The sequence below is a fragment of the Pseudophryne corroboree genome, chromosome 3 (genome assembly GCF_028390025.1).
Source record: "Pseudophryne corroboree isolate aPseCor3 chromosome 3, aPseCor3.hap2, whole genome shotgun sequence".
NCBI lineage: Eukaryota > Metazoa > Chordata > Amphibia > Anura > Myobatrachidae > Pseudophryne > Pseudophryne corroboree.
This window is the reverse complement of record NC_086446.1, coordinates 373,641,885-373,667,298: the sequence shown is the minus strand read 5'-3', so window position 1 is coordinate 373,667,298 and position 25,414 is coordinate 373,641,885. Positions and strand designations below refer to the sequence as shown.

General features: G+C 45.4%; 2 protein-coding genes across 9 annotated transcripts in view; one reads left to right on the top strand and one right to left on the bottom strand.

Moving 5' to 3' along the window:
* HDAC5 (histone deacetylase 5) overlaps positions 1–6,707 on the top strand; it is a 148,452-nt gene extending 141,745 nt beyond the window's left edge. For all 8 annotated transcript variants that reach the window (XM_063959909.1, XM_063959908.1, XM_063959911.1 and 5 more), the window contains 2 exons: positions 209–356; positions 1,483–6,707. In XM_063959909.1, the coding sequence (XP_063815979.1) occupies positions 209–356; positions 1,483–1,522 (188 nt within the window). In that variant the 3' untranslated portion in view covers positions 1,523–6,707. The remainder of the gene's footprint in view (positions 1–208; positions 357–1,482) is intronic.
* A 313-nt stretch (positions 6,708–7,020) lies between these two features.
* Positions 7,021–19,397, bottom strand: G6PC3 (glucose-6-phosphatase catalytic subunit 3). The gene is made up of 4 exons (XM_063963175.1): positions 19,205–19,397; positions 18,674–18,835; positions 7,685–7,826; positions 7,021–7,490 (listed from the first exon to the last, which is right to left on the bottom strand). Exons 1-4 carry the CDS (start codon positions 19,395–19,397, stop codon positions 7,130–7,132), a joined length of 858 nt encoding a protein of 285 aa, XP_063819245.1. The 3' UTR covers positions 7,021–7,129.
* Positions 19,398–25,414: the final 6,017 nt, after the last annotated feature.

Below are 25,414 nucleotides of genomic sequence, written 5' to 3'. Positions count from 1 at the left end.
GGGAGAATATTACAGGAGGAGATATTTGGTTTGAATAGTATTGGCATTAGGAGAAAGATGCAAGAAGACATTTGAAGGGGTAGTGATATGTAGTAATGGGAGCATGTATATTAGATGTTCTATAAAAGTCACAGACACATTTTGCCATATGGTTAGTGTCCAATTGGTAAGTAGTGTTGTAAAAATCATTGTGCTGTGTCTCCCACAGGCAAACACTGGAGCTCATTAAACAACATTGCTCTAGGCCACTCTCTCTTGGAAGCACAGCGTGGCGAGGTGGAGGACGCAGAGACCGTTAGCGCAATGGCATCATTGTCAGTAGATACAGAGCAGAGCAATACAGACTGTATCTCCAGGTAACAGGAGTCTGTGCTATTAGTCACCACTGTGGGGAGTTTATATGGAAATGTGACTTGTTCTGTGTAAAAGTGTTAGTAAAAACAACATATGCCCCAAGTAACTTATTTATTATTTGTTTATATTTGAGGTTGGCGAAAGGCCATGTGGATCAATAAATTATACTTAAATCTATTGCTTAGTATATTTATATCTTAGGATGTCAGGATTATTGGAAATCTGTTCAGTGAAAACATATGGTTGTCTCTTAGAGCTCTTGATTTACCACTTCTCAATTTTTATATGCAACTTAGGGTTTGAATGTATCCTTAAGGTCCATATACACTAGACGACGTCGCTCTATGAGCGACGCCGTCTAGTGTCTCCCCTCCCGGGCCGGGCGGTCGGTGGACGCCCATACACACTGAGCGCTATGACCGCTCATAACGCTCAGTGACGTCATGCTGCAGCTGGCCGTGCATGCAGCTCCTGGACCATAGTCCAGATAGAGCATGCATGCACTGCCGACAGCAACGATCGTTGCCGACCCGCGGGGCCGCAAATCTATCGTCGCTGGCGGCATACACACTTGCCGAGAAAATGAGCAACGCCATTTTCTCGGCAACTGTGTATGCACCTTTAGTCAGGTGACCCTAACTAAAAGGGTTTATATTTTGGGTAGAGCTATATAGCGTACATAAATAAGAGAAATGTTCTTCCCTCCATTCCGCCCTTTTTTGGGCGAGTGGTTAAATTCCTAGCTACATTTTCAAGTAGTTTTCCCTTGTAAGCAACCCATTTATCTCACCCTTTCACTTCAATGGGATGTGGACAGGGAGGGGACTTTGTTTTTGTTGCTAGGAATTTAAACAAAAACTTGCTTAAAGCAGCGACCGTGGAGTTTTTATCAGGCTCCGCCAGAAGTAACAAGGTTTTATTTTTTTATGGCTGTCTTAAATGTAATAAATATTACTCCAAGCATTAATATATATGTAATTATATTATACAATGTATGCTGTCTGAATGGGAGGGTGGGTATTTGTTAAAGTTGATGGTCCTCCCATGGCAGTTGGGATACAACATTTTCACAAACCAATCTGTAGCTACAGTCTGGCAAACACTAATTCTACCTCTGTGTTCTTGCAGACCATTGGAAGAGCCCATGGAGGATGAGCCAGTGCCCTGATCTCCCCTCCCTTGGACTCCACACACCACAATCCTTTTTTTATTTTCCTTTCTTAGTTTTTGTTATGGTGATCGGTTTATTTTTTCTATTAAAACCAAGAAACAGAAAAAAAAAAAAAAAACAAGAAAAAAACCACAAGAAAAGTAAATGAAATCAAATGTCCTGTGTCCCAGAGGGTTAGACTAGCACACCCACCATCCCTATTCCTGGGAACCCTCACTCTAGCTTACACCCCAATTCTGCTGCTGAGCCTGGTCTCCCGTGAACACTAAATGCTACTGCCAATGTCTCATTGATCTGTGCCTCATACACCACTAATACACACATGGGCTCCTCACACTACTGCCACATGTCTTATATTGCACGCGTCCGTTACAGTACACAAACAGTGGATAGCAGACATTTTGTGAGCAGAAACAATGTTAATGGCAATACAACCTATCATGTGATCTTGCTGGGTTTTTTTGTGTGTGAAACTTATCGGCTGTGACTATTGGTTCATCCCACAAAATGGCTGCCTCCACTAGGTGTACAGAACAAGTGCACATTACATTTCTACAGTTATCAATTCGTACATTCATCAACCCAAGAGTCCTTGCTTTTTCACTTTCATCAATGATTTAGTGCCAAGAAAATTGCAGTAAAATTAATTATAATGAAAACAGTTAAAACTATAGTACAAGGGAAGAGATGGTCAGGTCATTTCAGGACAAAAGTCTGTTTGCCACAGTTTTGTTTCTACTACAGCTATTTAGCTGCCTCCGTGGTTGGCAGAATATTGCTGCTTAAACACAGGTTGCTTTGTCATTAGGATAAAGGTTAATGTGAATTAAGATTAATAATAATGTGAAATGGCTAGTTCAGTGGTTAGAAAAGGAAATGGAAGTACATTATGGTTATGTGCAGGGTCAAACAATAGCCATATTCTTCTCTTTATATAGTACCAATAATAACCAGAATATTATAGTACAACTAATTATAAGGTTATTTTATTTGTATGAAGCTTTCAGAAGGAATTAGAGCTTCAGTCCTTCAGTCATGCTCATACAATTAAGCACTGCATATACACATGGACTAAATAAGCCATTTGGCCAATCTTGAGATTGAAACAAAGCAGCCATTTTATTGGTCTGCTCATTAGTATACTTCATGTTTATGTTTCAGCTAGGCTAGTGGACTGAGAAAATTCCCAGTGTCTCCAGTTCTGTACATGTCGTTCATATGCTGCAGTTTTGTTCCTCTAAACCAGATTATATGACTTACTTCTTAAACCCCCCCCCCCCAAGAAGCTGGGAGGCATAACACAGACACATGTTGGGGCCAGCAGAGAATTAGCACTTCCTATTATTTATTCTTTTATTGTACTAGGATGATATTATAAATTATAACATAGGCTGCCTAAAAGTTTGCCACCATAATAATAATAATATAAAATTTCAATTATAGGGAATAAAATATCTAAAGCTTTATTGAGGGGGGGAAAAAAATATGTACTTGGCTGATCATTATTGGTTTAAAATAGTTAATGGAAGATGTCACTCATACAATTTGCTTGAAGGTTTAGGTTCAGATCCAATAGAGGGACATGACACTAATTGGTATAAACAGTGATATAATAAAAAGTATAGTCCATAACCTGCACAGAATGGAAGCAGCCATGATGTGGGCTGAACCAATGAGCACATATTCGGGTTGATTCTGAGTCGGATGGATCTCTTTGCTAGGATGCAACTGGTGTTGGCATACCGTGCATGCGCAGATGCAGATTTACATATTCTGGCGTATATCCAGCAAATTATCCAATCATACAGAACTCAAGTGATCTGTCTTTATGTGAAACTTGACATTTTAGGGTTGCAACTGGACGCAACAATGCAAGCGCACGGAACTGCCCTGAGTGGAGGGAGTGCCATCATGAGTGTGTATAAAAAGCTCCCTGGCATTCTGAGTCATGCGTACGGGGAAGGGCAAGTCTGTTTCCGTTGGATCTCTTGCACCCAACATGGGGCTGATACTAATAATGACAGTTGTGGAGGCACAGGTTTATTTAATATTTAATAGGAGCTAGTGCTATCACTGAGGCAACTCTGCAATCACTAGTCTCTATAGAAATAATAGGCTGCATTTACCTAAATATTGCTTTAGCCCATAAAATGGCTCCAGTGTATTTAACTAAAAATAATTCACTTGCCATCTGGTAAATGAGTAACATGTTCCTACATGGCAACAAAATAATGATTCTGTCTTTGATAAATGTCCCATTGTAAGTATGTATGTGTGTATATGTGCATTTTATTCATACGTACCACTTAGTTGTCACAAAGATGAACGTAACACTGTATGTGCATCCGTGTTAATGTGAGCATATACACACATCACATACATGTAGAAATTGGATAGGCTATCCTACCAAGGACCAAATTCAATATATTACATATGTCTACTGAGTGATTTCACAATTTTGTAAGCTAAGTTTTGTAATATTTTAGATTTTTAATGTTCCCATCTGTTTTAAAAGTAATTTTGCCTTTCCCTAATCATATATTATGTTAATAATGACATTGACTGCTATGCAAGTCGGTCCCTTTATAACAGAAGTATGTAGCCTTGGGATGGATAGAGATGGTGGTGCATTCTGGGAGCTGCAGTTCAGGAACACCTTTTGCCAGGCTCTGCGTTACACTCATGTGTTGGATATAATGCTTCTGTTAAAAAGGTTCAAACTAAACAGAATCACACAAGTCATGCACAGAAAGAAAATCAATTGACAAATGGGTTTGTTTAATATGTTGAGATCTGTTAATCTAAAAAGACGTTTCCTATGATGGCAGTATTTGCTAAACACTAATTTAGATGTAAAATTATGAATAATTTAGCTGTAGTAAGAGAGCACCTGTTATGTGGGGAGGCAGCCATTGTGTGGGTTGAACCAGTATTCATCAGTATGTAGCCTGGGATAAGTATGATATCCCGGTTGTTTGGATCCCGGCGGTCAGGAGGCCAAATTCCGACCACTGGTATTTCACCAGGTTTCGGGATTCCGGCGTCGGGTCTCCTGCCAGCCGGGATCCCGACAACCGGTAAATTGACTGTTTTCCTGTAGCCTATTACTTCACTAGGAAACAGTGACATCACTGAGGCTCTCCATGACGACTGGTTCCTAGCTTCTCATGTGCTGTTAATACGGTTTCATAGTCAGGTAGGAGACTCATTTATCAACTTGTATGTGCATTCCTACAATGTATCTTACATATATTGGGGTCTATGTACTAAACCTTGGAGAGAGATAAAGTGAGCAGATGTATTATGCCTGGAGAAGTGGAAGTTGATAGCGCACGAGCCAATCAGCTTCTAACTGTCATGTTATAGGCTGGGTCTTCTCCAAACTTAACACATCTGCCCCAAAGTACCAACCAACCAACTCCTGTCATTTTTCAAACACAGCCTATAACATGGCAGTTAGAGCTGATTGGCTGGTACTTTATTTCTGTCCACTTTATGTCTCTCCATGGTTTAGTACATAGACCCCATTATTTTGGAAGACATCTGTGTTTCAGCTATGCATTTATAGTAACAGGGAATTGCTTTACCCCATTAACATGTGATACAACACAGCTCTGTGCTCTTTTAATTGGATAAAACAGAAACAAAGAAGAAGTTATGTGTTGTATCATAGGGACAAATAAAAACTTCTCATCCTGCATCTATAAATCCATTGCATAAGGAAACAGTTTATTCAGCAGACAAGGCATGAATGCACACGCAAGCCAATAAATCAAAGCCAACTGCAGATTACAAGGTTATTAAAAGTTACCGTAAAAATGTCAGATATTACTTCCCACTAACTTATTTCATATTTGACACAACAGACATATAATGCATAGAAAAAATGTACAACAGGGCTTAGATTGGTATTCCTTTTTTAGACAGAACAGAAAAAAAACTGTCATTCATTTGGGAAAAATATAGTTTGAACATGTGCTTCTCTTATTCTGATTACTGTTTGTAACTTCTAGCTACTAAGACACAGCAGGAGGATATTGTTCAGGTACTGGGCCTGGACTATGGAATAATAATGAGCTTCCCTAAACATAAAACAGCACTTACATATGCAGGTAATTCAGTAATTCCAGGTACAGGAAACATTTACATTGTACACATTTGTGACTGACCCTTAATTTTATTTTATATGACATTTTATATATTATGCAGAATATGCAGAAAATAAAACAAGAGACATTTTGCCTACCTATTGCCCCCAGTGGAACCATTTAATTAGGGACCCAGTAACATCTCTGAGGAATGAGGCACAAAAGTAGCTGCCCTCACCTTGAAGTAGATGACTGGTACACATTAAAGCAAGGTCATTTTGACAATTACTGCTATGTAGTGTCATTATAAAATTGGTAGTCCTGAGAATTTCCAGAAACACACACTGCTAGCCTACAAAATTACCGTGTATAAATAACATTTCAGTGGTTTTTTTTCTGCATAAATACTATTATTTATCACACAAATAGCAAAACCAATCAAATCAGGACATGTATAGTTACTGTCTAAGTAGAACATGCACTTTATTCTAACAATTTATGGCTTATGTTGTCATCGCAAACCTGCACTTAAGAGTGCCCACAATTGTAGTTCCAGAAGGCTCAGCCTGGTATTCTCAGTTTTTTAGGTAAAACGCAATCAAGGCGTTAAAAACTATTTTAGCTTTAAGTCAGACAAAGGCTCCATTAAGAGATTCTCAACATATTAAAAAAAAGAGCATTAGTCTCAAACATTGTTTACAGTTTCTTTGTTATTACAAAAGCCAGAACGTTTCAGGGGGATAAAATGGGATCAGGTGTGGGTGGGTCCACCTTTTAAAATGATGTCTTAAGGCTTAAACCCCTCTCTCACCATCACATGCAGTGGACTTGTGCAACTGTCTCGTAATTTGTTGTGTAAATAAATATATATATTTTTTTCTAAATTAATAAAAAAAACCTCACATGTTGTTCGGCAGTATTATGTGCAGAGTTGGGAGCTCTGAGTGGACCCCCATGAAAGGCTGGTCCACTGTAAACTCCTTTTTGTGTGTCTCTATGTCTCCCTCACATGCTGTGGGTATGAATTTTCATCTGAGTATTTTGTAATATGTCCTGTTTGTCCTTGTATAAATAAAAATGTGCTCAGACTTGCAGGAACCTCTGTGGATGTCTGATTTTGGGGGCTTTTCAAAAATTTTGTTCACCAAAAAGCTATTCCTTTTAAGTGGGTTGTCAACATGGAGACAATACATCTCAGTAGGTATAGCAATTTGGTGTTTGCCCATTCGCCTGGAACCACAACCAATGAATGATAGGGAAATGTACTTAAAAATGCAGTGCTTGACAGTGATTAAGGTCAAACCATCAATTGATCTCTTTCTTCAAAACAAGGCTTGCAGAAGATGATGTGGGTGGGCTTAGAATATCCTGTAGCCAATCGGAACATATTATAACAGCAGCACGAAGTAACCTCTTAAAGTGTTTAATTAAGGATAAAACTATTCAATTTTTAATAACAGTGTTTCACATCAACAAAAACATGAAATAGAACAGGTGAATTCTACATCAGATCTAGTCAGTCTCTCTTCTGCATGTTCCCACCGCGAAATCGCCATTCTATATAGGGGACCAAAATAATGACCACTAGGGGACAGAGAGAATGGCGCAAAAAGTTAAAGAAGTAGTAGAGCAAAGGAGGGGATATAGGAAGTGGAATTGATTGCTGGAGTCTCAAAAAGAGGAAAGAGAGTAGCAGACAAATGACTCTTTCACGTTGTCCTGAAGTGATTTCACGCAGGCTGTGGAATAGTGGACAATTCAGGGCAAATCCCAATCCTAGAGCGTTCCCAGCACTCCTTGTCACAGAAGAAAAGGGTCTTGTCTCTGGCCGTAACCATTCTGATTTTGAGCACCATTTGTTGGCTAGAAGAATAGACCTAACATCACAAGAGATAGAAAGGAATAATACTCAGAAGAGCACACTTGTAGGCCATTGTCCTCAATCACCCTAGGAATTCAGCAATAATGCGAGAAGTTTCATCAGTTGAAATATACTAATCCATCAGGCCTACTGATAATAGATTCTGACAACTTACTGTGTATTAAGCGTGATCCTGGAAGTTATACTCACCATGAAAGGTCCATCCCGACTGCACTCATTCCCCAGTAAACAAGAAGAGCCCCGAACAGAAGAAACAGAGAAACCAGTGCAAAAAATCCCAAACCACGGCCATGGGGAACGGTACGTGGCAAGATGTATCCTAATAGCACACCTAGGTGGGACAGATAACAGTTCGTATGGTTTATTTCATTTACGCCAGGGATATCCACTAACCCCAGTTTCTCTGACGTCCTAGTGGATGCTGGGAACTCAGAAAGGACCATGGGGAATAGCGGCTCCGCAGGAGACTGGGCACAACTAAAGAAAGCTTTTAGGTCACCTGGTGTGCACTGGCTCCTCCCACTATGACCCTCCTCCAAGCCTCAGTTAGATTTTGTGCCCGGCCGAGGTTGGATGCACACTAGGGGCTCTCCTGAGCTTCTAGAAAGAAAGTATATAATTAGGTTTTTTATTTTACAGTGAGACCTGCTGGCAACAGGCTCACTGCAGCGAGGGACTAAGGGGAGAAGAAGCAAACCTACCTGCTTGCAGCTAGCTTGGGCTTCTTAGGCTACTGGACACCATTAGCTCCAGAGGGATCGACCGCATGGAACTGGCCTTGGTGTTCGGTCCCGGAGCCGCGCCGCCGCCCCCCTTACAGAGCCAGAAGAGGTCCGGAAAATCGGCGGCAGAAGACATCAGTCTTCACCAAGGTAGCGCACAGCACTGCAGCTGTGCGCCATTGCACCTCATGCACACTTCACACTCCGGTCACTGAGGGTGCAGGGCGCTGGGGGGGGGGCGCCCTGAGCAGCAATAAAAACACCTTGGCTGGCATATATATCACAATATATAGCCCCAGAGGCTATATATGTGATAAATACCCCTGCCAGAATCCATAAAAAAGCGGGAGAAAAGTCCGCTAAAAAGGGGCGGAGCTATCTCTCTCAGCACACTGGCGCCATTTTCTCTTCACAGTGCAACTGGAAGACAGCTCCCCAGGCTCTCCCCTGTAGTTTTCAGGCTCAAAGGGTTAAAAAGAGAGGGGGGGGCACTAAATTTAGGCGCAATATTGTATATACAAGCAGCTATTGGGAAAAATTCACTCAATATAGTGTTAATCCCTAAATTATATAGCGCTCTGGTGTGTGCTGGCATACTCTCTCTCTGTCTCCCCAAAGGGCTGTGTGGGGTCCTGTCCTCAGTCAGAGCATTCCCTGTGTGTGTGCGGTGTGTCGGTACGGCTGTGTCGACACGTTTGATGAGGAGGCTTATGTGATGGCAGAGCAGATGCCGATAAATGTGATGTCGCCCCCTGTGGGGCCGACACCAGAGTGGATGGATAGGTGGAAGGTATAAACCGACAGTGTCAACTCCTTACATAAAAGGCTGGATGACGTAACAGCTATGGGACAGCCGGCTTCTCAGCCCGCGCCTGCCCAGGCGTCTCAAAGGCCATCAGGGGCTCAAAAACGCCCGCTCCCTCAGATGGCAGACACAGATGTCGACACGGAGTCTGACTCCAGTGTCGACGAGGTTGAGACATATACACAATCCACTAGGAACATCCGTTACATGATCCCGGCAATAAAAAATGTGTTACACATTTCTGACATTAACCCAAGTACCACTAAAAAAGGGTTTTATGTTTGGGGAGAAAAAGCAGGCAGTGTTTTGTTCCCCCATCAAATGAGTGAATGAAGTGTGAAAAAGCGTGGGTTCCCCCGATAAGAAACTGGTAATTTCTAAAAAGTTACTGATGGCGTACCCTTTCCCGCCAGAGGATAAGTTACGCTGGGAGATATCCCCTAGGGTGGATAAGGCGCTCACACGTTTGTCAAAAAAGGTGGCACTGCCGTCTTAGGATACGGCCACTTTGAAGGTACCTGCTGATAAAAAGCAGGAGGCTATCCTGAAGTCTGTATTTACACACTCAGGTACTAGACTGAGACCTGCAGATAGTGCTGCTGCAGCGTGGTCTGTAACCCTGTCAAACAGGGATACTATTTTGCGAACATAAGACGTCGTCTTATATATGAGGGATGCACAGAGGGATATTTTGCCGGCTGGCATCCAGAAATTAGTGCAATGTCCATTCGGTCAGGAGGTTATTAGAGACCCGACACTGGACAGGTGATGCTGACTTTAAAAGGCACATAGGGCCTTATAAGGGTGAGGAATTGTTTGGGGATGGTCTCTGGGACCTCGTATCCACAGCAACAGCTGGGAAGAAATTTTTTTTACCTCAGGTTTCCTCACAGCCTCAGAAAGCACTGTATTATCAGGTACAGTCCTTTCGGCTTCAGAAAGGTACGGTGGGGGGCCGCCTCAAAAATTTTAGCGATCAGTGGGCTCGCTCACAGGTGGATCCATGGATCCTTCAAGTAGTATCTCAGGGGTACAAGCTAGAATTCGAGGCGTCTCCCCCCCGCCGTTTCCTCAAATCTGCCTTGCCGACAACTCCCTCAGGCAGGGAGACTGTGCTAGAGGCAATTCACAAGCTGTATTCCCAGCAGGTGATAGTCAAGGTGCCCCTACTTCAACAAGGACGGGGTTACTATTCCACACTGTTTGTGGTACCGAAACCGGACGGTTCGGTGAGACCCATTTTATATTTGAAATCCTTGAACACATACATAAAAAAATTCAAGTTCAAGATGGAATCGCTCAGGGCGATTATTGCAAGCCTGGAGGAGGGGGATTACATGGTATCCCTGGACATCAAGGAGGCTTACCTACATGTCCCCATTTACCATCCTCACCAGGAGTACCTCAGATTTGTGGTACAGGATTGCCATTACCAATAACGAACACTGCCGTTTGGACTGTCCACGGCACCGAGGGTCTTTACCAAGGTAATGGCAGAAATGATTATACTCCTTTAAGAAAGGAAGTTTTAATTATCCCGTACTTGGACGATCTCCTTATAAAGGCGAGGTCCAAGGAGCAGTTGTTGGTCGGAGTAGCACTATCTCAGGAAGTGCTACAACAGCACGGATGGATTCTATACATTCCAAAGTCACAGCTGGTTCCTACCACACGCCTACTGTTCCTGGGGATGGTTCTGGACACAGAACAGAAAAAAGTGTTTCTCCCGCAGGAGAAAGCCAAGGAGCTGTCATCTTTAGTCAGAGACCTCCTGAAACCAAAACAGGTATCGGTGCATCACTGCACACGAGTCCTGGGAAAAATGGTAGCTTCTTACGAAGCAAAATTCCATTCGGCAGGTTCCATGCAAGAACCTTTCAGTGGGACCTCTTGGACAAGTGGTCGGGATCGCATCTTCAGATGCATCGGCTGATAACCCTGTCTCCAAGGACCAGGGTATCTCTACTGTGGTGGCTGCAGAGTGCTCATCTTCAAGAGGGCCGCAGATTCGGCATACAGGACTAGGTCCTGGTAACCACGGATGCCAGCCTTCGAGGCTGGGGGGCAGTCACACAGGGAAGAAATTTCCAAGGACTTTGGTCAAGTCAGGAGTCGTCCCTACACATAAATATTCTGGAACTGAGGGCCATTTACAATGCCCTAAGTCTGGCAAGGCCCCTGCTTCAAAACCAGCCGGTACTGATCCAATCAGACAACATCATGGCAGTCGCCCATGTAAACCGACAGGGCGGCACAAGAAGCAGGATGGCGATGGCAGAAGCCACAAGGATTCTCCGATGGGCGGAAAATCACGTCTTAGCACTGTCAGCAGTGTTCATTCCGGGAGTGGACAACTGGGAAGCAGACTTCCTCAGCGGACACGACCTACACCCGGGAGAGTGGGGACTTCATCCAGAAGTCTTCCAACTGTTGGTAAACCGTTGGGAAAGGCCACAGGTGGACATGATGGCGTCCCGCCTAAACAAAAAACTAGAGAGATATTGCGCCAGGTCAAGGGACCCTCAGGCGATAGCTGTGGACGCTCTAGTGACACCGTGGGTGTACCAGTCAGTTTATGTGTTCCCTCCTCTGCCTCTCATACCAAGGGTACTGAGAATAATAAGAAAACGAGGAGTAAGAACAATACTCGTGGTTCCGGATTGGCCAAGTCGAGCGTGGTACCCGGAACTTCAAGAGATGATCTCAGAGGACCCATGGCCTCTGCCGCTCAGACAGGACCTGCTGCAGCAGGGGCCCTGTCTGTTCCAAGACTTACCGCGGCTGCGTTTGACGGCATGGCGGTTGAACGCCGGATCCTGAAGGAAAAGGGCATTCCGGAGGAAGTCATTCCTACGCTGATTAAAGCCAGGAAAGATGTAACTGCAAAGCATTATCACCGCATATGGCGGATGTATGTTGCTTGGTGTGAGGCCAAAAAGGCCCCAACAGAGGAATTTCAACTGGGTCGATTTCTGCATTTCCTAAAAGCAGGAGTGACTATGGGCCTGAAATTAGGCTCCATTAAGGTACAGATCTCGGCTCTGTCGATTTTCTTCCAGAAAGAACTAGCTTCACTACTTGAAGTTCAGACGTTTGTTAAGGGAGTGCTGCATATTCAGCCCCCTTTTGTGCCTCCAGTGGCACCTTAGGATCTCAACGTGGTGTTGAGTTTCTTAAAATCACATTGGTTTGAGCCACTTAAAACCGTGGATCTAAAATATATCACGTGGAAAGTGGTCATGTTATTGGCCTTGGCTTCAGCCAGGCGTGTGTCAGAATTGGCGGCTTTGTCATGTAAAAGCCCTTATCTGATTTTCCATATGGATAGGGCAGAATTGAGGACTCGTCCCCAGTTTCTCCCTAAGGTGGTATCAGCTTTTCACTTGAACCAACCTATTGTGGTGCCTGCGGCTACTAGGGACTTGGAGGATTCCAAGTTGCTGGACGTAGTCAGGGCCTTGAAAATTTATGTTTCCAGGACGGCTAGAGTCAGGAAAACTGACTCGCTATTTATCCTGTATGCACCCAACAAGCTGGGTGCTCCTGCTTCTAAAGCAGACTATTGCTCGCTGGATTTGTAGCACAATTCAGCTGGCGCATTCTGCGGCTGGACTGCCGCATCCTAAATCAGTATAAGCCCATTCCACAAGGAAGGTGGGCTCATCTTGGGCGGCTGCCCGAGGGGTCTCGGCTTTACAACTTTGCCGAGCTGCTACTTGGTCAGGGGCAAACACGTTTGCAAAATTCTACAAATTTGATACCCTGGCTGAGGAGGACCTTGAGTTCTCTCATTCGGTGCTGCAGAGTCATCCGCACTCTCCCGCCCGTTTGGGAGCTTTGGTATAATCCCCATGGTCCTTTCGGAGTTCCCAGCATCCACTAGGACGTCAGAGAAAATAAGATTTTACTCACCGGTAAATCTATTTCTCGTAGTCCGTAGTGGATGCTGGGCGCCCGTCCCAAGTGCGGATTGTCTGCAATACTTGTACATAGTTATTGTTAACTAAAGGGTTATTGTTGAGCCATCTGTTGAGAGGCTCAGTTGTTTTCATACTGTTAAACTGGGTATGGTATCACGAGTTATACGGTGTGATTGGTGTGGCTGGTAAGAGTCTTACCCGGGATTCAAAATCCTTCCTTATTATGTCAGCTCGTCCGGGCACAGTGTCCTAACTGAGGCTTGGAGGAGGGTCATAGTGGGAGGAGCCAGTGCACACCAGGTGACCTAAAAGTTTTCTTTAGTTGTGCCCAGTCTCCTGCGGAGCCGCTATTCCCCATGGTCCTTTCGGAGTTCCCAGCATCCACTACGGACTACGAGAAATAGATTTACCGGTGAGTAAAATCTTATTTTCTATTAGACCCTACATAATGCTCCTGGTAATTAAAGCTGTCCACACACTGCGTTAGAATAGCTGCTCGACTAACAGGATCACTGACAAACTCACACACTTAAATAAAACACATTGCGCCTCATTCTGATTTCAGAGCAAAACAATAAAAACAAGTAACTTTGTATTTGGAATGGGTATGGGACTCAGGGTCGACACCCATTGGTCGACAGTGGTTAGGTCGACATTAGAAATAGTCGACACAACCATTTTGTCGACATGTAAAAAAGGTTGACATGATTTTTTCATGATTTTAGGTGTCGTTTTCTTCGTAAAGTGACCGGGAACCCCAATTAGTGCACCGTGTTCCCTTGCTTAGCTCGCCATGCTTCGGGCAAGGTATCCGTTCCCAATTGTAGTCCACGTGGATTGTCAAGTATGAAAAAGTCCAAAAAAAGAAAAAAATTGTTTAAAAATTTCGACCTTTTTGCATGTCGACCTAATGGTCGTGTCGACCTAGTGACAGTCGACCAATGGGTGTGGACCCAGAGTCCGGATACCATTTGGAACATGAAACCATGTTGCACTGCAAGGGGAGCAAATACATTTATTGTTTTTGCATGCAGGGTAACGCCTGGCTGATTTTATATGTAGCCCACAAATGTTGGGCAGCTTCTTTGCTACACTGCAATTTAGATTACAGTTTGGACTCGCATATAAAGCTCCCTGCACCTTTTAACTCTGACCCACCTGCAGGGCAACATGGTTTTACCATAATGCAAAATGACTTGCTCTTTTTTACATTGCTCCCAGCTCTGCATAAGCCCCATTGTCTACAGTCTGTGGACCTGTTGATCAGAGATGTATTATTTGCATCTAAACTTTAAAAACAATTGACAAAATTCACAAAAGAGCACATCGCATCCTATTCCTAGCGGCCAACCAAACCCTTTCTGTCAGAACAATCAAGAAAATGGCCCATCGGACAGGATTGTTAACTCTAGCATGAATGTGTTTTTTTTTGTTAATTAGCAAATATTTTGGAGTACCAAATTGTTTTTTGTGGCAAGTTTTAGATAGTACATAGAGACTTTTTTAACTGGTGTTGGGAAAACGGTCATTTATTACATTACTGCAGTTATTGACTTCGCTTCGCTTTTAGGGCCTAATTCAGGGATATGGATCATTAGGTCGACAAGATTTAGGTTGACAGTCATTAGGTTGACCACTATTGGTCGACATACATTAGGTCGACAGGGTGACTAGGTTGACATGGTCATTAGGTCGACCTGAACAAGGTTGACATGAGTTTTTATTAAGTTTTTTGGTGTTGTTTTCTTCGTAAAGTGACGGGGAACCCCAATAAAGTCCACCGTGTTCTCTCGCATGGCTCGCTTTGCTCGCCATGCTTCTGGCAACGTTACAATCATAGTCCACGTGGTTTGTAAAGTATGGAAAAGTTCAAAAAATGAAGAAGGAAAAAAAAAAGGTGAAAAACTCATGTTGACATTTTTCCATGTCGACCTTGTTCATGTCGACCAATAGTGGTCGACCTAGGTCTTGTTGACCTAATGACCGTAAAATTTAAATTTGGGTGGGTTGTTTTGTTTCTGTGCAGGGTAAATACTGGCTGCTTTATTTTTACACTGCAATTTAGATTTCAGTTTGAACACCCCACCCAAATCTAACTCTCTCTGCACATGTTACATCTGCCCCACCTGCACTGCACATGGTTTTGCCCATTAGAGAAACAGTTTGCTGCTGCGATCAAGTCTGAATTAGGCCCCTAGTTTCATAATTTAGAATAGCAGTCTTATTCACTCCTGTCATTCTTGCATCCTTGTTAATGTCCTTCACAGACTGTGGGGTAGATATATGACAGGTTGTTATGGTAACTGATACAGCTTCTCCCCCATGTGTGAAGGAGAAGAGTGCTTAAGTCTTTTAGATAGCACGCCGATATGAAGGGTAATGTAAGAACGGTCACACCTGGCAGCTGCAGGTGTCGAAGCCCTATCTCCACAGCAGGGACAGCGCTGTCCCTGGCTGTGGTGGGTGTCGGCTCCGGGCTGCAGAAGAGATCTTGAGAGACTTGCGAGATCTCACGCATGCCCAGTGAGCTGGCCGAGGGAACAGCGCAGCGCATCAACACTAGGCTGATGCGTTGTGGGGGGCCTAGCTGGGATCACCGGTGGGGGGAGTTTTCACTCCCCCTGTCCGGCAGCCAAGATGTTCTTACATCTCAGCGCATGTGCTTCCCGCTTCGCCTTGGTAAAGAGGCAAAGCAGGAAGAGTGATACCGGCATGATATGTGCCTGTATTCAGAGCCGGTGCTAGCCGCTCAGCAAAGGGATGCAGTGCAGGGAGGCGCCAAACTGAAGAGGCGCTCAGCCTCTCCCTGCTCTGCATCCCTGCTGCTGCCAGTTGCTGCTGCGCCTGTCACACTGGATGACAGGTAGCGGCGCTGGCAGCGAGCAGCGCGGCTCACCCCCCTTCTCCTCCTTCCCAGACAGCGTGCGCGCAGTATGCGGCCTCGGCCCACACACAGCGCCGCTGCCACTGACATTCAGAGGTGCCTAGCGGGTTGGGGGCGTGGCCTAATCGCGGGCGCCGTGGCTACGCACCTTTATAGGAAAAAATCGTTTTCAAAACAAGTATTTGCTGTACAGAGCATGGTAGGTGTACTCCCTGAGCCCCCAGCCCCTGAGCCCCTCAGCCAGGGTCAATTCGAGGGGGAGTGTGATCACTGTGATCACAATCCCCCCACCCACCCATACAGGAACAATAACAATAGCAGCAGCCTCTCTGCAGCACAACACACTGTGCAGTATGTGCTGTGCTGCCAACATGAGAGCTGCTGCTGCTGCCCAGTAAGGTGGGAGGGGGTTAGGAGTGCAGGGAACCAGGGCCCTTCCATCAGGCCCAAGTAATTAGTACCCACTTCCTTCCCCTCTCGGGGTCACTGACAACATCCCACAGAGCCAGTGGAGTAACAGATCCTGTGAGAAACCGGAGAAGAAGGGAGAGGAGGAGCAGCGCCCGAGCCGGGACCTCCTGCAGGTACCAGGGCCGCACTGTGGAGGGATGAAGGTTGTACCTGGCATAGGGGGTCATTCAGAGATGAACGCAGATCGCTGCATACGCATCCGGATCTACGTTCATCTCTGCACATGCTCAAGGCTGCCCAGCCGGACACTACTGTGCGATGTAATGTGACTAGCGGACACTACTGTGCTGTGTAATGTGACTAGCGGATACTACTGTGCTGTGTAATGTGACTAGCCGACACTACTGTGCAGTGTAATGTGACTAACGGACACTACTGTGCAGTGTTATGTGACTAACGGACACTACTGTGCAGTGTTATGTGACTAGCGGACACAACTGTGCAGTGTAATGTGACTAACGGACACTACTGTGCTGTGTCATGTGACTAGCGGACACTACTGTGCTGTGTAATGTGACTAGCCGACACTACTGTGCAGTGTAATGTGACTAACGGACACTACTGTGCAGTGTAATGTGACTAGCTGACACTACTGTGCGGTGTAATGTGACTAGCCGACACTACTGTGCAGTGTAATGTGACTAACGGACACTACTGTGCTGTGTAATGTGACTAGCGGCCACTACTGTGCGGTGTAATGTGACTAACGGACATTACTGTGCAGTGTAATGTGACTAACGGACACTACTATGAGGTGTAATGTGACTAACGGACACTACTGTGCTGTGTAATGTGACTAACGGACATTACTGTGCAGTGTAATGTGACTAACGGACACTACTATGAGGTGTAATGTGACTAATGGACACTACTGTGCTGTGTAATGTGACTAGTGGGCACTACTATGAGGTGTAATGTGACTAACGGACACTACTGTGCTGTGTAATGTGACTAGTGGGCACTACTGTGCTGTGTAATGTGACTAACGGACACTACTGTGCTGTGTAATGTGACTAACGGACACTACTGTGCAGTGTAATGTGACTAATGGACACTACTGTGCAGTGTAATGTGACTAACGGACACTACTGTGCGGTGTAGTGTGACTAACGGACACTACTGTGCTGTGTAATGTGACTAACGGACACTACTATGCAGTGTAATGTGACTAACGGACACTACTATGCAGTGTAATGTGACTAATGGACACTACTGTGCTGTGTAATGTGACTAGTGGGCACTACTATGAGGTGTAATGTGACTAACGGACACTACTGTGCTGTGTAATGTGACTAGTGGGCACTACTGTGCTGTGTAATGTGACTAACGGACACTACTGTGCTGTGTAATGTGACTAACGGACACTACTGTGCAGTGTAATGTGACTAACGGACACTACTGTGCAGTGTAATGTGACTAACGGACACTACTGTGCGGTGTAATGTGACTAACGGACACTACTATGAGCTGTAATGTGACTAATGGACACTACTGTGCTGTGTAATGTGACTAGTGGGCACTACTATGAGGTGTAATGTGACTAACGGACAGTACTATGTGGTGTAATGTGACTAACGGACACTACTGTGCTGTGTAATGTGACTAGTGGGCACTACTATGAGGTGTAATGTGACTAACGGACACTACTATGCAGTGTAATGTGACTAACGGACACTACTATGCAGTGTAATGTGACTAACGGACACTACTGTGCGGTGTAGTGTGACTAACGGACACTACTGTGCGGTGTAGTGTGACTAACGGACACTACTATGCAGTGTAATGTGACTAACGGACACTACTATGCAGTGTAATGTGACTAACGGACACTACTGTGAGGTGTAATGTTTCCATCATTTTGGGGTTGTGCCCAGCGCTTCCTGAGCAGCGCCCAGTCTCATCTCCCTGTTTATTTAGATGCCAGGAGCAGCAGTTATTAAAGGCTCCCCTAACGCTTCCCCTGCCCGGAGGACACTGTCCGAATAGAGAGACTGTCCTGCTGTAATCAGGACGGTTAGGAGGTATGCCATTATTCTCAGTGATGACTGTGTTCTGACTCCTATGTACTAAACTGTAAAAAGGTTGCTTTTCAGACCTTGGTCTTCTCAGATGGCGATAATAGCTTAATGCCTATGGAAGCATTTCTTATTGTGATTCCACCCCGCCAGCTTTCTCCTCCACTGGGGCATTTTGGAAACTGGCACTGTGCCCATGTGCAGTGTCAGAAATTGTGGAGTAATCTTTCAAAATCACAAAAGACTCATTCAGTGTGTCAGGATGTAATTCACAGGGATGGCATCTTATCCAGAAAGCTGTCCCAACATTTCTCACATAGGTCTAAATAATATCATAAGGATTTATATAGCATTCTCTTACCAGCTAGGATCCCAGCCAGCACCTGGTGTGGGAAGTGTGCTAAGATAAGTACTCTGGAAACTGCAATTCCCACCATCAGAAGAATGTACAGGACAAGTGGAACAGACCGTAGCATAACTCTGTAATAACAGCATTTATATATGAATGCGAATATAGGGCTGTCTTTAGCATATATAAACCAGAGTCAATTATCCTTAGGATTACGATATACAAAGAAGAAAAATAAAGTTGTTGCAGCAGTGCACATTATTTCATTAATTAAAAAGTATTTTTGTTATCTAGAAACTGGAGTTTATATCTAGCTAGTAAATTGCGCCTCTGAGATTATCAGGTTTATTATTTCCTGACCACGTTAGGTTACATATTTTAGAACCACATAGGATTGATTCAATTAGCCGCTGTTAATTACCACAGGCTAATTGATCTACCAGGGCTATTCAATTATAGCCTGCGATCAACCGACGGACTGTAGTTAACGCGGATTTGTGTTTGAGCCTAAGAAGACTTAAATGGAAATTTGCATTAAATGACCTGAACGCGGATTGCCTTCGTCTCCTGTGACGAGCTGCAAACATTTTCCTATTTTGCTTCCCTTCCCTGCATGACTCTGTTTCAGCTGTGGTCCAGGATCCAGTGGAACAGCTTCTTCAAGCCAGTACTGATTCAGTAAAAAGAATGGGTGTTCGGATAAAGAGTTGTATGTGGCTTTATCATAGATCTCCATGGAATCCCAGCTGATGATGTACCAGCCTAATTTCATGGATTTTATGGGTCATCTTTGTTGTGAAAATATTTAACCACTTGTCTGGCATGGTCGCATCAGATGCCTTGCCTTAGTTGATCTGGTTGCAAAGAATGCTACCAGTCAGATACACCGCGTGTACAGCTGGAGGGAAGAGAAACTTCCCGCAGCTGCTGATCTCAGAGGGACAAAATAAAAGTTGTGATGTTTCCGATGATGCCAACTGATTTTTATCATATTATATCCATCCATCGTTTAACACTAGAATTATTTTGGATAAGTTTCAATACATGGGGCCAGATGTAATAGGTAGCAATTTTGTGGAACATGCAATTTTTGCTGCAAAATCGCACGTTTTCCGCAAATCGCAAATGTAATAGGGTGTGGGAATGGGCAAAATCGCAAGTTTTCAGCCTTTACCAAAAATCGCAAGGTAAAAATTGCATACAGATGTTTTCTCACTGAAAACAATCAAAACCGCAAATGTAATAGGGTGCCATTTTCCACTTGCACACAAAACATTATCAAAAATTGACAGAATGATAGACCAGGTTCAGACTGGCCTGTCAATCAGGCAGAGCGCATAAGCTATAATGGAGGATCGCGATCCCCAGTATAGTCTATAATGGGAACTTTGCGGTCTGCGGTAGACCGCAAATTTCCCACCATAGACTATATTGGGGATCGTGATCCTCCCATTACAGCCTATGCGCTCCACCTGATTGACAGGCCAGGAGCGCACAGCCAATCAGGAGAGCGCTATGACGTGAATGGCTGGGGGATCCACAACTGACAGAAGTCACGAAGGTTCCTGCCATTCGTGGAAAGGGGATCCATGTGTAAACATGGATCCCCTTTAGTTGCGTGGACCGGGATTTTTTTCTATTTTTAAACCCCTGGATGCCTACATGGACCGAAGAGGACCGATCTACACCGGATTGTTGGCGAGCATTTTTTTTTTTTTTTTTTTTTTTTTTACAGGTACCCTAATGGATTCTACAGGACAAGCGGACGTGAATGGCAGCGTGGAATGTAGTTAAGTATGTGTAAATGTGTTTTAATAAAAATAGGATTTTAATTACCTACCAGTAAATCCTTTTCTCGTAGTCCGTAGAGGATACTGGGGATCCATTTAGTACCATGGGTATAGACGGGTCCACTAGGAGCCATGGGCACTTTAAGAATTTGATAGTATGGGCTGGCTCCTCCCTCTAAGCCCATCCTACAAGACTCAGTCTAGGAAACTATGCCCGAGGAGATGGAAATACTTTGAGAGAAGGATATAAAAGGATAGTGTTGAGATTCCGAACCAGCACACACAAACAAGAGGAAAGCCATGCTAACCAAACTTGAAACAGGAACAGCTGAACCAACCAACAATACTTAACCAAGTAACCGTGCCGGAAGAACGAAGTATTGGGCGGGCGCCCAGTATCCTCTACGGACTATGAGAAAAGGATTTACCGGTAGGTAATTAAAAATAAGAATTTACTCACCGGTAATTCTATTTCTCGTAGTCTGTAGTGGATGCTGGGAACTCCGTAAGGACCATGGGGAATAGACGGGCTCCGCAGGAGACTGGGCACTCTAAAAGAAAGATTAGGTACTATCTGGTGTGCACTGGCTCCTCCCTCTATGCCCCTCCTCCAGACCTCAGTTAGGGAAACTGTGCCCGGAAGAGCTGACACAACAAGGAAAGGATTTGGAATCCAGGGTAAGACTCATACCAGCCACACCAATCACACTGTACAACTTGTGATAACCATACCCAGTTAACAGTATGAACAACAACTGAGCCTCCTTTTACGGATGGCTCATAACAATAACCCTTTAGTGAAGCAATAACTATATACATGTATTGCAGAGAGTCCGCACTTGGGACAGGCGCCCAGCATCCACTACGGACTACGAGAAATAGAATTACCGGTGAGTAAATTCTTATTTTCTCTGACGTCCTAGTGGATGCTGGGAACTCCGTAAGGACCATGGGGATTATACCAAAGCTCCCAAACGGGCGGGAGAGTGCGGATGACTCTGCAGCACCGAATGAGCAAACTCAAGGTCCTCCTCAGCCAGGGTATCAAACTTGTAGAATTTAGCAAATGTGTTTGAACCCGACCAAGTAGCAGCTCGGCAAAGCTGTAAAGCCGAGACCCCTCGGGCAGCCGCCCAAGAAGAGCCCACCTTCCTTGTGGAATGGGCTTTTACTGATTTAGGATGCGGCAGTCCAGCCGCAGAATGTGCCAGCTGAATCGTACAACAGATCCAGCGAGCAATAGTTTGCTTTGAAGCAGGAGCACCCAACTTGTTGGGTGCAGATAAATAGCGAGTCAGTTTTCCTGACTCCAGCCGTCCTGGAAACATAAATTTTCAAAGCCCGGACTACGTCCAGCAACTTGGAATCCTCCAAGTCCCTAGTAGCCGCAGGCACCACAATAGGTTGGTTCAAATGAAACGCTGATACCACCTTTGGGAGAAATTGGGGACGAGTCCTCAATTCTGCCCTGTCCATATGGAAGATCAGATATGGGCTTTTACATGACAAAGCCGCCAATTCTGACACACGCCTAGCCGAAGCTAAGGCCAACAGCATGACCACCTTCCACGTGAGATACTTTAGCTCCACGGTCTTAAGTGGCTCAAACCAGTGTGATTTCAGGAAATCCAACACAACGTTAAGATCCCAAGGTGCCACTGGAGGCACAAAAGGGGGCTGAATATGCAGCACTCCCTTAACAAACGTCTGAACTTCAGGCAGTGAAGCCAGTTCTTTTTGAAAGAAAATAGATAGGGCCGAAATCTGTACCTTTATGGACCCCAATTTTAGGCCCATAGACACCCCTGACTGTAGGAAGTGCAGAAATCGACCCAGTTGGAATTCCTCTGTTGGGCCTTCCTGGCCTCACACCAAGCGACATATTTCCGCCATATGCGGTGATAATGCTTTACTGTCACATCCTTCCTAGCTTTTATCAGCGTAGGAATCACTTCATCTGGAATGCCCTTTTCCGTTAGGATCCGGCGTTCAACCTCCATGCCGTCAAACGCAGCCGCGGTAAGTCTTGGAACAGACAGGGCCCCTGCTGTAACAGGTCCTGTCTGAGAGGCAGAGGCCATGGGTCCTCTGAGATCATTTCTTGTAGTTCTGGGTACCAAGTTCTTCTTGGCCAATCCGGAACGATGAGTATAGTTTTTACTCCTCTCTTTCTTACTATCCTCAGTACCTTGGGTATGAGAGGGAGAGGAGGGAACACATAAACCGACTGGTACACTCACGATGTCACTAGTGCGTCCACAGCTAGCGCCTGAGGGTCCCCTTGACCTGGCGCAATATTTTTTTAGCTTTTTGTTGAGGCGGGACACCATAATGTCCACCTGTGGCAGTTCCCAGCGATTTACAATCTGTGTGAAGACTTCTTAATGAAGTCCCCACTCTCCCGGGTGGAGGTCGTGCCTGCTGAGGAAGTCTGCTTCCCAGTTGTCCACTCCCGGAATGAACACTGCTGACAGTGCTAGCACGTGATTCTCCGCCCATCGAAGAATCCTTGTGGCTTCTGCCATTGCCATCCTGCTTCTCGTGCCGCCCTGGCGGTTTACATGGGCGACCGCCGTGATGTTGTCTGACTGAATCAGTACTGGGTGGTTTTGAAGCAGGGGCTCTGCTTGACTCAGGGCGTTGTAAATGGCCCTTAGTTCCAGTATATTTATGTGTAGTGAAGTCTCCAGACTTGACCACTGTCCTTGGAAGTTTCTTCCCTGAGTGACTGCCCCCCCATCCTCGGAGGCTTGCATCCGTGGTCACCAGGACCCAGTCCTGTATGCCGAATCTGCGGCCCTCGAGAAGATGAGCACTCTGCAGCCACCACAGCAGAGACACCCTGGCCCTTGGGGACAGGGCGATCAACCGATGCATCTGAAGATGCGATCCGGACCATTTGTCCAACAGATCCCACTGAAAGATCCTTGCATGGAACCTGCCGAAGGGAATTGCTTCGTAAGAAGCCACCATCTTTCCCAGGACTCGCGTGCAGTGATGCACGACACCTGTTTTGGTTTCAGGAGGTCCCTGACCAGAGATGACAATTCCTGGGCCTTCTCCACCGGGAGAAACACCTTCTTCTGTTCTGTGTCCAGAATCATGCCCAGGAAAAGCAGACGCGTCGTAGGGATCAGCTGCGACTTTGGGATATTCAGAATCCAGCCGTGCTGTTGCAACACTTCCTGAGAGAGTGCTACGCTGACCAACAACTGCTCTCTGGACCTCGCCTTTATGAGGAGATCGTCCAAGTACGGGATAATTATAACTCCCTTCTTTCGTAGGAGTATCATCATTTCAGCCATTACCTTGGCAAATATTCTCGGTGCCGTGGAGAGACCAAACGGCAACGTCTGGAATTGGTAATGACAGTCCTGTACCACAAACCTGAAGTATTCCTGGTGAGGTGGGTAAATGGGGACATGCAAGTAAGCATCCTTGATGTCCAGCGACACCATAAAATCCCCCTCTTCCAGGCTTGCAATAACCGCCCTGAGCGATTCCATTTTGAACTTGAACTTCTCTATATAAGTGTTCAAGGATTTTAAATTCAGAATGGGTCTCACCGAACCGTCCGGTTTCGGTACCACAAACATTGTGGAATAGTAACCCCTTCCCTGTTGAAGGAGGGGGACCTTGATTATCACCTGCTGGAGATACAGCTTGTGAATCGCCGCCAGTACTACCGCCCTTTCCCTGGGAGCAGCTGGCAAGGCTGATTTAAGGTAACGGCGAGGGGGAGTCGCCTCGAACTCCAGTTTGTATCCCTGAGATACAATTTGTACAGCCCAGAGATCCACCTGTGAGCGAACCCACTGGTTGCTGAAGTTTCGGAGACGCGCCCCCACTGCACCTGGCTCCGCCTGTGGAGCCCCAACGTCATGCGGTGGACTTAGTGGAAGCAGGGGAGGATTTTTGTTCCTGGGAACTGGCTGCCTGGTGCAGCTTCTTTCCTCTACCCTTGCCTCTGGCCAGAAAGGATGCTCCTCTGACCCGCTTGCCTTTCTGAGGCCGAAAGGACTGCACTTGATAATACGGTGCTTTCTTAGGCTGTGAGGGAACCTGAGGTAAAAAAGTCGACTTCCCAGCAGTTGCTGTGGATACGAGGTCCGAGAGACCGTCCCCAAACAATTCCTCACGCTTATAAGGCAAAACCTCCATGTGTTTTTTAGAATCAGCATCACCTGTCCACTGCCGAGTCCATAATACTCTCCTGGCAGAAATGGACATTGCATTAATTCTAGATGCCAGCAGGCAAATGTCCCTCTAGGCATCCCGCATATATAAGACGACGTCTTTTATATGTTCGAGGGTTAGCAAAACAGTATCCCTGTCGAGGGAATCAATGTCGTCTGACAGGGAATCAGTCCATGCTGCTGCAGCACTACACATCCAGGCTGAAGCAATAGCAGGTCTCAGTAGAGTACCAGAGTGTGTACACACAGACTTCAGGATAGCTTCCTGCTTTCTATCCGCAGGCTCCTTTAGGGCGGCCGTATCCTGAGACGGCAGTGCCACCCTTTTAGATAAGCGTGTTAGCGCCTTGTCCACCCTAGGGGATGTTTCCCAACGTAACCTATCCGTTGGCGGGAAAGGGTACGCCATCACTAACCTCTTAGAAATCACTAGTTTCTTATCAGGGGAACTCCACGCTTCTTCACACAATTCATTTAATTCATCAGATGGGAGAAAAGTCACTGGCTGCTTTTTCTCCCCAAACATAATACCCCTCTTGGTGGTAACCGGGTTAATGTCAGAAATGTGCAATACATCTTTCATTGCAGTAATCATGCATCGGATGGCTTTTGTAGACTGTACTGTCTCATCCTCATCTACACTAGAGTCAGACTCCGTGTCGACATCTGTGTCTACCATCTGAGCTAGCGGGCGTTTATGAGCCCCTGACGGCTTCTGAGTCGCCTGGGCAGGCGCGGGCTGAGACCCCGGCTGTCCCAAGGCTGCT